This window comes from Sycon ciliatum, chromosome 9, assembly GCF_964019385.1.
Source record: "Sycon ciliatum chromosome 9, ocSycCili1.1, whole genome shotgun sequence".
In the NCBI taxonomy this organism is placed as follows: domain Eukaryota; kingdom Metazoa; phylum Porifera; class Calcarea; order Leucosolenida; family Sycettidae; genus Sycon; species Sycon ciliatum.
Window position 1 is genome coordinate 14,301,141 of NC_088651.1, and position 17,074 is coordinate 14,318,214.

General features: G+C 47.4%; 1 protein-coding gene across 1 annotated transcript; it reads right to left on the minus strand.

The window, feature by feature from the left end:
- Positions 1 to 6,901: 6,901 nt before the first annotated feature.
- LOC135825291 (forkhead box protein D1-like) lies at positions 6,902 to 8,834 on the minus strand. Its single transcript, XM_065338027.1, has one exon. The coding sequence runs from the start codon at positions 8,671 to 8,673 to the stop codon at positions 7,228 to 7,230; it is 1,446 nt and encodes a 481-aa protein (XP_065194099.1). The 5' UTR covers positions 8,674 to 8,834; the 3' UTR covers positions 6,902 to 7,227.
- Between the last annotated feature and the right edge of the window lie 8,240 nt (positions 8,835 to 17,074).

The following is a 17,074-nucleotide window of genomic DNA, read 5'->3' on the forward strand; positions in this document are numbered from 1 at the left end:
CCTTGTTTTATGCTGTCAATCTAACAAATACATGTGCATGTATCAAGAGGGACGAACGAAAAGAGAAAGTAAAACAGACCAGAAAGAAAGAGGCAACTGAAAGGAAAGAAAAACGGAGAGAAACGGAGAAGGAATGTGGACTCGGCGGATTCATGAACCATTACTAGGGCTTCCCCGCTTTGAGGTGACATGACAGATGTGTGGTGGACGTGGAAAAAGCTGGTGCATGCCTTTTTCAGTTGAATGGTGCTTGTACATTCAGTAGGTGTTTGAAGGAAACTAACGCTCTGGTGCGATATCCGATAGCTAATTTTCAATAATAAAACTGACAATGAATACTAGACTGAGCCAGACAGGGTTTCAGCCTCTAGAAAAGGGCGTGTCTGCCTAAAAATATTGCTATGCACAGCTCGCCAAAGCGGGCGCTGAATGACTTTGATAATGCTATCGATATCAATAACAAATATTGACTAGAATTCTTTGAAGAGCGTATGAGAACGCTCGCCGACGGATTGTTGTGACTAAAACAACAGGGGTTTGGCGTTGTACGATAATTTTAATCACAGACCTCCTAGATACATGTCCATACATGTAGATGTGTAGTCATGAACACGATTGTGCAGTTAGGTGCCTCCGAAGAGCAAGTACATGCAAATGCATTGTCATTGTCCTTGCACACGATACCTACACTACATTGTACATAATATACATGTACATGTACATGTACATGTACATTGTACTGTATATCGTACAACGCCAAAATCCTTTGGTTTGCGCTATTCCTACCGACTTGAATCCTCACTTGCCTGACTCACGACTGCCATCCGGAGCACACGAAAAGTCCATCGAACCTTCCACTCCGTGACTCGGCAAACCTGCAAAAAAGCACCACTCCCTGCTCAATACACAATGTTTCGGGGAATTCACCCCTCATCAATTGTGCTTGAGTAGGCTGAGGAAGATTGTGCCTGAAGAGGACCACTTACATGACATATAGTGGTGTCCAGGCACAAACATCACCAGGGATACAAACTTACAGAGACGCTCCGTTTCCAGCGCGACAAACACCTCGTGAACACCAGATAGCAGCGTGAGTCAGTGTCGGTCATGGAGCTCAACTCAGGAGCCCGAGGAGTGAATTCCCCGAAACACTGTGTATTGAGCAGAGAGTGGTGCTTTCATGCAAGTTTGCCGAGTAGAATGTTCGATGGACTTCTCGTGTGCTCCGAATGGCAGTCGTGAGTCAGTGAAGTGAGAATTCAAGTCGGCAGGAATAGCGCGAGCTCCCACGTAGGGAGCAACACACAATTCCCGAAGTATCGCCGAAGTCGGCACCAACCTCTTCTTCACATGTAGATGAACATGATTGTTATTACTAGTATTACATGTACATTGTATTTCGGTTGTCCGCGTTGACTGAATTAATTTCCGCCCTATTCATTGCGCCACCCAGCTATCCTCTCCACATTCAACGCCAATGGTGATACTCTTTCACGGCATTCTAACATTATCCCCAGTCAGTTATTGATGAAAGGACGCCATGCCGCGACTGTTGATAACGGCGGTACTTCACAACTACCCCTAGCGATGCCTAGTAGAAGGTGTTAGTATTCACTGTCGAGTAAACAATATTCTTGAGGGCGTTATGTTGTGACGTGCGTTTGTGGCAAACCAATTCGTTGTCTTTGATTCGATCATTGTTCGAGGAATCAGACTCAGGGGACGTGCGAATAGATATTCGTACCAGGAGGAAAGCAAATCGCCACAAAAATTCACAACGCGCTGATGATCGGGCTGGTACGTGGCACGGCTGATTGTGGATGATGTGCAATGCATGGTTGGTAGAAACTTCGTGCACATCCACATGTACACGTGGATGTATAAGCTAATACCATGACACTGCAATGACAATGCAAATATCTAAATATCTGCCTGATACGTGATAGCAGGCGAGGTAAGAATTGTAAAATCATGTTCACATGTAAAGGTGTGCTCTTGTATGAGTCATGGATTTGGCTATAGCATGGTACATTGGTAGAGTGTCCTTACTCCCTTAGTTTTCTCTCTGCAGTGCAACAGGCGATGGCGTATTGTGACGTCCGCAGCACCTAGCCAGGGTTGTGTTGTTCTGTGTGACAACCCGGCCTATTCTGTTGTCAATGCAGTGGCTCGCGTCTGACGTGCACGTACGCATTCACGTGTGGTCCTTGGCAACACTGGTTGGCAAACAATGAAACATCAGCGCTACTGAGTACTGTACTGTAGATCTGCACAATGATATTCCACTCTACATGTACAGTATGTTCTAAAATAAAAATATGATAGCGGAAAGCCACCGAGAGATAGCATACGTACATGTCTACATGGGAAATATACGTTTGCGGCGCGAGTGGCATTTTGTGATCCCGCACTGCCACTGCCACTGTGCCAGTACGTACATGTACTACAGAACGCTACAGCTGCTGCTACAGTTTTACAACTGAGGCCTACATGTACATGTATGCGTACTGCCCACTGGCCATCAACACACTGGAGATAAAGTGCAAGTCACGGATGCCAATCGTCAAACGACACTCTCCAGCTGCACATGCTTTCGTGTTTTCCGGAACGACGTTATCCGGGCACAACACTGGCAGAACAACAGAGCGACTGTCATTTCCACTGGGCAGATCTACAGGTCTTGCATGGTACAGTACCCACCTCTGACAAGGTTGCCAGTGCAGTCGACCCTAGCGCGTGGGTCCCAGTCGTCAGCAGCCCGTCAAATGTCAGCACCAACGGCTGACAGTTAACATGCAAACGGGGTCGCATTCCAGCTGCTAGCTGTCCGTCTTTGGCCGTAACGAAGTCTATCATGAGTACACCTGAAACATGCGTACATGGTTTTAGACGTCTTGTCAACGCTTGAGAGCAGGTTCGGAGCCCAGCTTTACCCATACATGGATGGCGCATTGGGAACTGAAAGACAACACGACTAGAAGTAGAACTTCTCTCGGCGCTAGACAAAGGCAACGTCGCCGTAACATGCGAAGAGAAACTGTGGGTGTGGCGGCGCGGAGACCTGCCTCTTACAGACCTCTGCAAATATGGAGACGCTCAATTCGGCACGTACAATCTACAGGTACAATTATAATGTAGCTGCTCGGCATTGGAATCATTGGTTGGCATTAAGCAACACACTACACAGACCTCACCTTAGGCGACTACATTCCACATGTACAAATACATGTTGCTGCAGTGCTTTCTACTAAAGCATAATATTAATAATACAGCTCAGAACAATAACGAAGGTCAAAATGCCCGAAAAGGCCCAGTTGACAAGTGGCTGAATGGAGCTGAGAATTGTTCACACCTGCATTGAAGAACAATCGAACCCTTCCAATTGCATACTTGCTAAGCCACACCTGTTGGCACGCAGAAATCGATCACCGCCGCTGATGAGTCCCCCGTCCGGATTAGCGCGTCGTTGAAGGGATTTACCAACCCCTTCTGGGGAAGATATGGGCAGCACTAGATTTCGGCGAATCAGGCACAGTTCATTTGATGAAAGGCCATACATGCCTGATCAAAAGCTTCGTTTGAGCCTACATCTGAACTTGGGACTATAACTGGAGCGCTGAAAGCAAAGCAGCTGGGAGTGTGACTTATCGCCAAGTGAAAAAGTCACGAGGTGTTCATGTGTGTTTACTGTTACATGTACATGTAGGTGCTTTCTACTGGGAATGAATAATTTATTGATCCACAGAGCTACAATGTACGTTGTATATGTACATGTACAAATGTAGGTCTGGCGTGATATAGCGTGCGAAAATCACATAATGAAGAGAGATACATTTACACTGTACATGTGCAGTACATCATTACTGTACATTCTGGATTATCAACATTTGTGGGACACGACATAAACTATTCTGAAAACTGTGCACTATCGAGAGCTACAATTAAACATTGGCCCGAGCTTTATCTGACTATTCAGAACTGCGGAGATTGATTTCAGAGATTTTCTCTGAAAAAGGTTAAGAGAGGGTTTCTGGTATTGCTTGTTGTTGTTGTTTGTTGTTTGGCTTTATTTAAAGTGGAGTTCCAAAACAGGCCTAAACCTAATGACAATGGTCCCACTGATAATAAGAGAAAAGAAAATATAATAATAAGCGGACAAACAGAACCAAGAAGAAGATACAGCTGTAGTTAGATAACTAATATGAGCACGGCAGCAGGGGAAAAAAGTCACAAGCACGGCAACCGGGAAGAAAGGAGTGAGTGAGTGAGAGAGAGAGAGAGAGAGAGAGAGAGAGAGAGAGAGAGAGAGAGAGAGAGAGAGAGAGAGAGAGAGAGAGAGAGAGAGAGAGAGAGAGAGAGAGAGAGAGAGAGAGAGAGAGAGAGAGAGAGAGAGAGAGAGAGAGAGAGAGAGAGAGGTAGTGAAGCAGATGAGTTCATCCTAGTTGACGGTACTGCCTAACAGAAAGGCCATTGCTTTGATTCGTGTAGCACACAGTAGACGCAATGTGGGAAAGAATCCTAGAACTAGACGTTACATGTAGTAGAACCCTTCAAACGTGCTCCACGAACAAGTGAGGTTGGTTGACTGGTAAGCAACCCATGAAGCAACGTGTGTGAAAGGGAGGAGCAAAGACAAAGAGACACCACTTAATTGCTACATACTTCAGAACAACAAATCCAAAGTCAAGTTTTTCCCGATGCGACGCATGTCCCGAGCGCGAAATGAAGTACTGTACATGATGCAGAGTTTGAATAAGGATTGAGGTACATGCCCTGTACTGTACTTGCAGCCTAAATGTAACGCTTTTAAAATACCGAAACTAAACTCATCAATTGTTTGAAAGGCTTGTGATGTTGGGAAAATACAAGTAGTACAGAATGCCATTGAAGCTACACAGTACACAGTACACAGTACACAGTACACTGTACAGTGTAAATTTGTAATGTACTGACACATTATACATGTACGTGTACGTGTAAAATGGCGACATGAGAAGATGAGTCTCGTCTGGAAATGGAATATTACTACTACATGTACAATGTTCATTGCATGACAGCGTAATCATGTACTTGATGAAACCGAGTACTAAGGTACCAGAGCGAAAACTGCCATGGATCATTCATTGGATGCAGAAAATGACAAAGAGCATTATACTGTACAGGATACAGAGACAGAATTGCATCACGCTATCCTACTTTCGGCTTTCCCTTGAACTTGTAATGGTTTAAAAATGTCTTGGCATGCAGCCATGTGTACATCAGTGTGCTGAAGAAACGGGAAGCAGTGCGTGCAAGGACTTAGTTAGGCCGCGGTCACACCAAACAAGCCGTTTCCCGCTTGCGCTGAAAGTGGCTTGTGCTGAATGGGGCGGTTGGTCACATAACACCACTTCGCGAAATCGGCTGGATTTTTTTGTGTGCTAGAGTTTTTTTCTTCCCGCTCATTTTTGAATATGATTTTCTCTTGTTGTCCCGTCCGCCTTTTCCAGCACACTTCTTCAGTTCGTCCAAGATCCACGCTCTCTTTCTGGTATTTTTTTCATAGTGGTCTCATACTTGGTTTTTGTTTCAAACCAAAACTCCAGTAGTCGCCGCTCCAGTGCTACTGTCCAGGATTCCATGATGACCGACAAAAAGGCAAGGAGAGAAGTTTCACCAACAACGAAAGCCGGAAGGTGGCAGAACACGATGCAAGCTGGAAGATCCTGGCGAGCTGAAATTCGCTCCTCAAGGCGCTCGACTCGAGCCAGCAGGGGGTGCAGGGCCGTCGACACGGCCGCCGTAACGGAACGTGGATTTAGGCCAGTTGTGAGTAAGCTGGCCGGCTGGGGAACGGCGGACGGGATATCGTCCTGCTCCGCACAGGCATTGCCGGAACGATCCGCACGGGCATTGCCGGAACGATCGGCCGCATGGTCCGCAGGGCTAGGGGCTCGATTTGGAGTGTCGGCATACGGGGACGACGAGGTGCGCCTGCGACTGGAATGCCTGGGCCCGGGAGCCGACTGCTTACGTGCACGGGGCATCTCCGTGAGCTGTGGTAAACCTTGAGATCGATTGAGGTTGAGAAAGAAATCCACTGCCAATGCGGACAAAGCAAGAACTGAACGAGTTTATTTTTCCCGCCACTGCGCCAGAATGGCTGAAAGTGGCTGAATCCATTCAGCGCTCCCATTCAGCGCTTTGAAAACGGCTGACTGCTGAAAAAGGCTGAAGCCGAAAATTCAGCCGTTTCCGTAGCGACGATGACGTCAAAAAGCGCTTTTTTCCGCTGAATGGCTGAATCGCGCTTGGTGTGACCGCGGCCTAAGACCAGTAAGGTTATTAGTACTAGTAGTCCATTGCTGAGCTAGCAGTCAATGAAGCATTACAACAGTCATTGCCAAGAGTCTGACTCATGTAGTACTAGTAGTACTTGATAACGGGTATATTCAGTCCTGGTACGTACACGTAGCTGCATGTTCCATCATGTCAGTGCCCATCAATCAGCTCTCTCTCTCTCTGTTTACAGTCACAGCTGCGTCAAACAATGTGGTGACATATACAGGTACGAAATCAACACATGTAAATGTTGTTGATCCATCTACCCATGGAAGATTCCAGTTAACAGCAAATCCCATGTCACTACAAGCTAAATGTCGTAATCTGGTGCAGGCAGCGCCAGAACAAAAAAACGATAATATGAGATCACACACTCAACGTATCTTTGAGGAGACGTAATGAAGCCAACACACCTTAGTCATGTCGCCCTCTCATTCATCAACATTATGCCATGTGGGCTACCCTCACTGCAGGCACTGGGCCTCAGTCATGCGTTTTCACCAATGCTTATCTCCCAGTACTGCAGTAGAGAGACCAGGGCACATCTCCAGATGCACAGCAAGACAACAACACACTGTAGTTTGTTTGGGGAATTATTCCTTTTTCTGTTAGCATCGACTGCACAGGAGCAGCCGAGAGCATTGATTAACATGTTGTCGATAAAGAGAAAATATAACTGTTTTTCTGGAATAAATATCTGAGACTCTCTGAGTTTGTTGCATTCAAGATGTGGAGATTACTGAATCAAGATGAGTAGAAACTTTCTACTCTCTCCAGTGTGATATCAGAATTGATGTCATAGTGGCATAATGACGTCATAGATAGTGATGTTATAATCAAGAGAATAGCCAAAAGGTTCACGGTTAGGGGATGAGGTAAAAATAGAGCATGAAGAAAGTTTCTTTTTTACATGGCTGACGGCTGCTGGTGAGATGGCATCGAAACGGCCGGCGTGAAGTACGTGATTGGCATCTGCACGGGTTGTGCAGGCATGGGTGCTGGTGGTGCAGCCGCGTAACCGGGCCACTGCGGTGCCGCTACCATGGCTCCGGCGGGCACCACGCGGAAGAAGGTGATGGCGGGTGAGCCACCCACGCTGACGGCGGGCATGGGAGCGGGGCCCGCGCATCCACTGGCAGCAGCACTGCCGTTGGAGAGGAGGCTGGCGACGGAGAATGGGGATCCGGAGGCCGTCACGGGCACTGGCGGTCCGCTGAGCACACCGCCGGTCTGGAATGCTGTGTGTGCCGGTGCTGCCGCTGTGTGATGGTAGGTGAACACCTGCGGTTGGACGGCGGCGGTGGATGGCTGAGGAGGAGATGCGGTGATGATAGCGGGTGATGGCGTGCTCGTTGTTGCCGTGTGACTGCGGATAGCCAGGTCGGGACTGACGGGCGGGGTGAGTGGAGTTGATGTCGACGACGAGCTGTACTGCTGACTGACCTGCCGCTGATTACTGCCGGCGTTCTGCATGGGTGCGACTGATGGCTGGATGCTCAAGTGATCGCGCTGGTTGAACAGTGGCGGCATTTGATAGCTACCGTTACTCGTGGACGTGATCAAGTTGTGCTGCTTGCGCGGAACACGGGGCCGCCGTGGAGTCTTCTTGACGCGCACCTTTCTCCGTTCACAGTACCCATCCTTGTACAGGTCGCTGTACTCAGTATCAATCTTCCAGTACGAGCCCTTGCCTGGATCGTCCGGCTTGCGACCTTCTCGCACGAAGCAGGCGTTCAGGGAGAGATTGTGGCGCACTGAGTTTTTCCAGTTGCCCTTGGCCGCTGCTTTTCCAGTCCTGACCTCTCGCTCGTCATAATAGGGAAAGTTCTTACTGACAAACTCGTAGATTTGCGAAAGTGAAGCACGTTGTTTGGGTGATGCACGGATGGCCATGAAGATCATGGCGATGAAGCTCTGCTTTGGTTTGCCGATGTTGGTGTGAGGCGCGAAGTGGAATTCCGACATTGGCTGCTCATGCTCCTCGGATTCATCGCCCACTGACATCTGCTCTGTGGATAGGGTTGAAGCGTCGTAACTCGGATAGACCGGCGCTGACGCGTTGGAGCGCAGCGAGCTTGGTGTGTTGTTGCTGCTGCTGCGCTGCAGGTTGGCTTCGCTCGAGGCCTGCTCGTACTCATAGACCTCTTGCTGCTGACTAGTGGCGATCATACTGACTTCGGCATCGCTATCGTAGCGGACTGCGAGCGGTATGAACGGATAACCAAGCGTACTGCTTGCGCTGGTGCTGACCTGGGCTGGCATTGCCTGCTGCTGCTGCGGCATGGGAATGAGCGCTGGCATTCCTGTAGAGGCGGCTGCCGCGCTAGGACCATCACAATGAGAGTCAACCATGATTGCAATTCAAAAGAAGGATATTCAACTGCTGATATAGTGATGTGTGTAGATATAAATATATTCACTGCGAGGCAATATTTGAGGCGAACTTTGTTTTCCTGAGCTTTTCTCCAAGTCTCCTCGTTCGCCGGCTGTAGGCTTCTGAGGAGAATCGACTCCATCTCGTCCTGATATAGCGCTGGCGAAGAACGGTGTCAGGCCAACAGCGCTAGCTGACAACACCGAACATGCCAGATTCTGTCCAGACTATAATTGGCAATTTTGACAGGACTAGAGTGTTTGCCAGCGCGCAACTCAGCACTTCGTGACGGAGCGAGTTCAGGTCAGGCTCAGCCACGGGCATGCAGACCATGCGCCCGGCCATGATGAACCTACGGAATGCGGTACTAGCGCAGTGCGAAATGTACGCACACCGGCATTCCACTGTACGGTCGCAAATGGCTGAACATGCCGTCGTACAGTGCAGCGGTCGCGCGCACGCTGCCAAAATCCTGATCTCCTCGAGAGGAGCGCTCTGCACCTGACCTAACAAGGCAAAAGTGACGTGTGATGTCATTTCACACCGCTGCCTCTGTGGAGCACAAGGTCGGATATGAATGTGTGCACTGCATCATGCCAGTGTGCAGCCTCGCACGAGATTTCACATGTTTAGTGTCCATGGTGTCAGTACTGAGACTTCGACCCTCACACAGGGTAGTACGCGAACCACGGGGACGTCACTGATGCAAGCTAGAAAACTCCACGTTGTAAATGATGAAAATACATGACTGACAGACTGTAGCATGCGGAAAAATTCAGCTTACAACGGTACGGGAGCACAAGGGCGATCATTTTTGATCGGGAGTGCCGCTTTCTGACGTTACCTCACTTCCACACAATGAATAATGATCTGAAATTATCTGGCCATTGGCATTTGTAATTAATTTTTGATTTGTCTATTTTTAGTGGACACCGAACTCTTTGCTGAGGTGTTCAAGGATCAATCCTCTCAGCCTTGAATGCCACCACAAACTTTAGTTTTCCAGCCTGGAAATCCAACACCAAGTCTGAAAAGGTGGCTAGCCACTCAGACATTAGAAGAGTCACAAGATACGCAGTGTACCGGTACAATGAAGTCGACTCGCTGCGTAATGCAAGACGAACAAACGGTGAAGGGTCTACGGTGTAGTGGATTTCTTAACCATCATCATGTGCTATGCCTGTACTAGGCTGTAGACTGTAGTAATATTCTAGCGAACAAACTTCTATTGTAACGCACAGAACACTATTACATGTGCAATTGTGTCATGTACATGTACATGTGTGATTTCACATTGCATTTTCATTTCAGAGCGATGTGCACGCTCTGTCCGCGAATCAACAAAGGGACGATGAATAAGGCAGAAACCCCGCCGCATATACATGTACATGTATATGTACATTGTACACGCTTCACCGAACGACACACACACACACACACGCACATGTACATGACAATTACATGACTACACACATCCGATGCGGAGCATGAAGTGAGTGGCATGAAAGCTTTCGCGTGGACAAAGACTTTCAATGCCTTCATGGTAATGATGATCAATTAAAAACTTTTGTTGATATTGTAAAGTGACGATAGTATATTTGGCACCAATTCAAAGTGATTTTACTACAGTACGAATGAATGCGTAGGAGTAACGGTCAACACTACAGGCAAATACATAATAATAATAATAATAATAATAATAATAATAATAATAATTCTCGTGTGCTCTGGGTGCCAGTCGTGAGTCAGTCAAGTGTCAAGTAAAGTCGGCGGAATAGCGCGAGCTCCGGTGTGGGGAGCAAACCTTTCTTACAAATAATAATAATAATAATAATAATAATAATAATAATAATAATAATAATAATAATAATAATGTATTGTTGGTTTGGTGGACGCACTGAGCAGCTAACTACCAAAAGTAGACACCATACCAAAACTGGTTACATGGCTGATTCTACATGACATTGTACAAGAATACGCCTGTACAGTAGATCTACTACGTGTAAATCATTGGGATATTATTAGGTGTGACCAAGTACCTGCGGGCGCAGAGTCTATGCGTATCTCTTGGTCCTAAACATGAAAAACAAACGATAACATTTGGACATTTTACCCAAACAGCAGAACCTGCCAGCTAACTAAACTCAGGCGTGCTGCATTTCGTTTGCCGCATCCTAGTATCGCGGTCGTGAATGATTGCACTCAGTTACTCACGTCAGATTTCAACTCGCCTAGGAACTTCAGAGCTGCGTTGTGACTGTTATCAATTACAGCGTCATCTCGATTTCATTTCGCCCAGATGGAACAAGAAGGGATTCCATAGCAATGACAGATGATCATTGATGAGTTCTATATCAGGTACGTTGTGTTTTCGTGATGGATCACGGAGATGGCTGTGAATCGAATACTGTGCATTTCACCCTTTTGAAGCAGTATAATTGTACGTAACAAGAAAGTCGCCGCGCAAGGAATGACCGTTCACTTCACTCGGGTCTCCCCTGATTTCCTCTCTAGCATGTTGCAACGCGAAATGAATAGGGGGTTGACGTTTCATGGACGTTTCGCACCGAAACTCAACGAAATTATACGTTAGATGAGTGTCGAAATACATGTACAGACTACATACACCCTGCAACTCGAAGGGGAGAGTGCCTGAAGAAGTGACAAACCAGTCCGACAGATGAGTAACCGGTCCAGTTACCCCTGGTCGTCCACCGATCGTTTCTCACCGGTTTCCTTCTACAACCGTGCAATGCGTTCAGTGAGCACTCAGTGCCGATATCCCGTAGCTCCTGCTCATCGCTGTGTTGTTCGCGCGGAGCGGCCTGCCTCTCGAAACACCGACAAAACAAATCCGAAATCGCTCCGCAGGTTTCCCCCAAGTTGGAAAGTCACATGCGTGCCATACGCTCGCACACGAGCGAAGTACATTGTAGTTAGTCTAAACCGGAGTGTCATCACTGCCGTTGCATGTGTTGCTGGTTATGTTATTGTATTCTACAGTGACTGGAGCGTATGATTGTGCAACGTTTTGGATCATAACACTGTTTCTTAAACAGTATCCATATCTATCCAAAAGAGAGCCACACGTACAAATGTACATACATGCACATGTACATGTATGCTCCATCTGCGGACAAAACTGTTTCGTCCTTTGTGTACTCATCAGCGTAGCACAGAGAATATGAAGCCGAACCTGTACGCTGCATCTCCAAGCAGTACGCAGAGGCTCACAAGCGAAGCCTGAATTCGTCGCCGATAATGGATCATCCAGGAACCAAACAGAATCCAGGGATGTTGTTTTATTGGCTGTGTGCCGCTTGGTGTCAGTAAATGCCTGCCTTACTGCTCTGGAGCTCGTCTCTTCACTGCACAGACGCTGATTGTTTTGAGTTTGCCTGAACATATCCTGTCCAAGTTACCATGTAGTTTAGTATAACATGTTACGCTCGTCGAGCCATTGACAGTTACCACTCAGTCTTGCCTTTTCGATACGATTTGATGGCGCCTTGTGCACCTCCGACTCAGAGTCAGAGCCCATGGGAAATCCATGGTCAAAATGATACTAACAGGATCATAACCGGGACAGAAAAGACTTTGAATGGCCACCAGCATGGAACATGTCAGTCAATTATCAAAATGGAAGTCCAGACGAAATCTGCATCGCACGATGAGACGGCATCCAGCTATTTTCAGTGCACAGCCACAGGTCTTACACATCGGTGACACGGAGTCAATACACAGTGTGAGTGTGAAGAAGAGGGTGTTGCGACTTCGGCGTTACACACCAGACACTGAGTGACTACTATAGATACCATGACAAAAAGAAAAAAGAATGGAGCGTATGCACCATTCTTGTACAATGTATGTCGTTGTGTAACGCTGCCCCAGTTCGGAGACACGGATCAGTTCCGCGTTGAGTAGCAGCTCGCAGCGACGCCCAGCGAGCGCACACGAAGCTGGTTAAATATGGTATGGCGCAAGAGAGCCAGAAGGTTTATCTCTGGAGTACGGGCGCGGAGGGCAAGGCGCTAAAACAAGAGTGCATGCAGCGGAGATCATCCGGGTCAACACCGCGCAACTCCATACTTATGGAGCCAGGACCATAGACCATACATCATAATAATTATACGTCGCCAAGGGATAGTGTACATTGCACCAGTAGAGGTGTCGTAATATATTCACTCCTGATTCCGCCGGATGCTCACACCAACAAGCATGCCTGATACATGCGATGCCAGGTGTACCACCAAAGCCACTACAAATGCGAGTGACCGCCAGCAGAGAATGGACAGTGTGTTTATCTGTTCTCAAAACCGGCGTCCTCTGAATGATCGCTCCTAAATTTAGGCAAAAGAAGCAGAGCTCTGTCCCCGACTTTCTAAGAAAAGACAGCTGCACAGTAGGGCAGCATCTACCCGTAGTGTCTGCATTTAGCCATGGCGCACGGGATGAAGCCAAGCAAGAACAAAGAAAGGGTTTTTACAGAACCCTCTGCGTCCTGCTCGATCAACATCCAGTCGAAAGCGTGGCCTGGCGCTATTTTCGTCCGCTGGTATGGGCCGCGGCTTTCCCACTCTTTCTAGCGCATTCCACTTGAAGCTTGGAGTACGACAGATCCGTAGGCGTAGAGTATAGTAGACGTTAGATCTAGTTCACACAAGAACATGTCCACAGCCGGAAACATGTATTTCAAGTGAGCGCTTAATGCCTGCACTATGGTATACGTCGCTACTTGATCACCCGCGACACGCGGTAGTTCAGCGCACGACCTGCCAGTGACAGGGCGTTCACCCAACCCTAGACCTGGCCGGAGCATGCAAACTGGAAGTATTAGTTGGAAGCCAGTACACCTTGCCTGGCACCTTGCTGGAAGTCGAGTATAACTTTATAGCAGTGTTCTCAGCCGGGTAACTAGCCGGATATCACCTCCAATTGCTTGCTTCCTTCCCCTGAACGCCCCAACTGGAATTTATTATAGTCGCGTTGTGGCAGAGAAAGCACAGCGAGGCAACTCATTTCAAGCTACAATGTCTAAACCACTAGAAGAGTGCTTCATAAACGATTCCCATCTAGCTGAGGAAATCGACGTTTATTGTCCATCGCCCGGTAATGGAATGCGGGTACGAGGGACACTCCCGCGTGACCGAAGCAGATTGTGCGTCCTGCGATTTACAATGAAGGCGTTAATAACAGCCTTTGGAGTAACTCCTTTTAGATTTGCAGACATCCGACCAGTAGATTCTCAGTGTGAGATAGGCAACTAAAGTACGCACAGGAATTAGGCAGTGGTGTAAGGAATGCTCGCATTCCTTTGCGTACCTGGTCCAGACGAATTACGACACACACGCGCATACACACACGCAAAAATTACACGGTATGTTCACGTGAACATGTTTGTGGCGGGCAGATCCAGACACTACATGAATCGCGCCTCCAAGGGCGGTCCTTCTGAAATATCGTGAGCGAATTATCTCCGGCTGGCATCCGTGACGGAAATTTCTTATCCCTCTCTGCTGCCCATTGTGCGTCTAGCTCAGAAAGCTACATTTTGTAAGTGTACATGTACATGTACATGTAGATTGAATGGATGGAAAGCCATGGATGTGATCTGATGTAAAATTGAACCTACCCGCTTGCAGATAGCCGAGATACTGTTATTGAGGCGAGAGAACTTTCGAACCAAGCTACATGTACAATCATGTAGGTGTTGTTGTTAAGAAGAGGTTGCAGCTACTTGGGCGATACTGAGGAATTGTGTGTTTCTCCCCACATGGGAGCAAGCGGCGCCGACAGGTGTGAATTCAAGTGGGCAGGAAAAGCGCGAGCTCCATGCATGCAGGGAGCAACATACAATTCCTCGGCTAGATTTTGTTTGTACATGTATTGTTTATTTTCACTCTCCCCTAACTGAGCTCAACTGATGAGGGGTGAATTCCCCGAGCATTGAGCAGGGAGGGAGTGGTGCTTTCTTGCAGGTTTGCCGAGTGGACCGTTCAATGGACGGCTCGTGTGCTCTGGATGGCAGTCGTGAGTCAGTCAAGTGAGAATTCAAGTCGGCAGGAATAGCGCAAGGTCCCACGTGGGGAGCAACACCCAATTCCCCTAACTAAGCGTCTAGGATAATAAGACTATAGGCTAGGAAGGTACCTAAACATTGGTAGAACAGGAATTGCATGACATTGTATTGTTATTACTTACAGTTTTGAATGGGGAGAGGGGGAGGGGATGTACATTGTACGTAACGAAAAGCATGAGAGTGAGTGAACGTTTGGAAATTCGGTTGTGTATCAGTCAAAAACAACACTCCATTGCTGCTTTACAGCGTGTTGGATACATTCTTCCTATACAGCTTCCTTGTCAAACTATTCCTGACTGCCAGCGCTTACCTGTCAGCAGGTGTACGATAGGATCAAGTGTTGAAGTCAGTTATTTGAAAGCTGACAAATCCTGTGCAGATGTTGATCGCATTTCGTCCTGTTACGTCTGTTTCGGGTCGTCTCGGCATAGTGCAGATCTTTTCCGAGTGGCTGGCAAATCCGAATCTCCACCATAGCCTTTTCAAGGTGTTTCTATCTACACTGTACATTGTACATGTAGATATGATGTACATGTACAATGTACCTTGCTAAGTCCTGAAAACCGCGTCTACTCGCTAGGCAACAATCCAGGCACCGGCTAGGCGGCTGTACTGGGTATACATTACATGTATACTCAGGGGCTGAGTGATGCTGTTTGATTTGATTGATGTGTTTGCTGATACTGTACCATGGGGAGACAAAGTATGAGATACGTGTATGGCCATACATGCACGCATACGCACGCACGCACGGACACACGCACGCGGACACGCACACACACGCGCGGGCACATGCACGAACATGTGCGCAATATAAATGCAGTCACGTACATGTACATGCACGTAATGGAATGTGAGCGATGCTAGGATTGCACTTACAACATGGAAACGTATGAGAAAGGTAATAGGGCAAAGTTGTAAATAACATTTTGTTGATAACATGTAGGAGCAGGTTGACGAACACTGGGAATGAGCATATTTCTGAGAGCTACTTTTTCAGTGCAATGTAGTTCTTGGAATGGGAGAGTCTGTCATGAAGGAGTGATGCACTGATGGCAAGCAAAATAAGCCCACGCTTCACCCGACCAACCCATGGTCCGTTCTACCCTGCATGACGCACACCATGGCACTCGTTGACAGGCGAGGGCAGTGTTTGCTGGCGTCAGTTGTCTTCAGGCCTGTCATCCCTGGTCCCTGCATGCCATAACGGTGACAATAATCTTTCACAGTCTTACACTGCACCTCTATGGCTCTAAGTGCATTACACTCGGATCAAAAGCGGATTTGGCGGCCGCCAGTCGTCCAGTTTGTGTCTACTTGTCAATGATGTCAACAATCAGGAGTCCCTGACCAAAGCTGATTCGGTATTCCACCATAGAGAGAGCTCGCGTCCCAGACCTTGATCGAATCCAACACTAGTTAGCAGGAATGTGTGTCACCTCTCTGATGCGGGGACTATCCCGCCGGATATTAACGCCATGGACATTTTAATTGAAGTTCACTTCCTGCGTAAGCGGCGGGTTAAAGTTTTTTTTGAAGACATGCCATTGGACTATTTATGGCTGTCGATGGCATTCGTTGATCCTGATTCGGATACTTACCACTTTACCAGCGTACGCAGTGAGTTCACACCCTAGCTTTCGCCTGAACATGGGTGATCTGGGGAACAGGATCCTAGCCCTGAAACTCACATTTACGTTGTTACATTTAGATGGGCAAGTTTCCAACTCCCAACTTGTCCCCACGCACAAGACTTGTATGACATCAATATTCGACTTGACGCAACAGGGAGCCTTTGGAAGTAGCCGAATCTACGATACTCGAGAAATGTTTGGGTGGTCCCTTGCTCACAGTTCGTTCTTTTCCTGCCGACTTGACATTTGATTATAATCATTTCCGTTGCATACTGAGGTACATGTTATTGTACATGTACATGTATGTGAGGTATGGCAGACACCCTTCAATGATAGTTGTTTTAGCTGTGCATATTGATATTGTGCACATGTACAGTGTATGTGAACATGCACATGTACATTTATTTATTTATTTATTTATTTATTTTCTGCACCTCGTGGCATGTCAAGACAGCCAATTGAATTGAGGAGAGGGTGAGACCAACCACGGAAGAAGAGAAAAAAAGAAAATGTATGTGAACCTGCACATGACTGTATCTTTCCATGCCAGTAAAGTCATTGTACACATCATGCGTTATTCTCTGTCAACAGAGATGTTCCGCGCTGCTTTCAGTGTCCGATTATTTCGAATGGTGCAGCGTAGGATCATCGAAATACTTGCAGCCG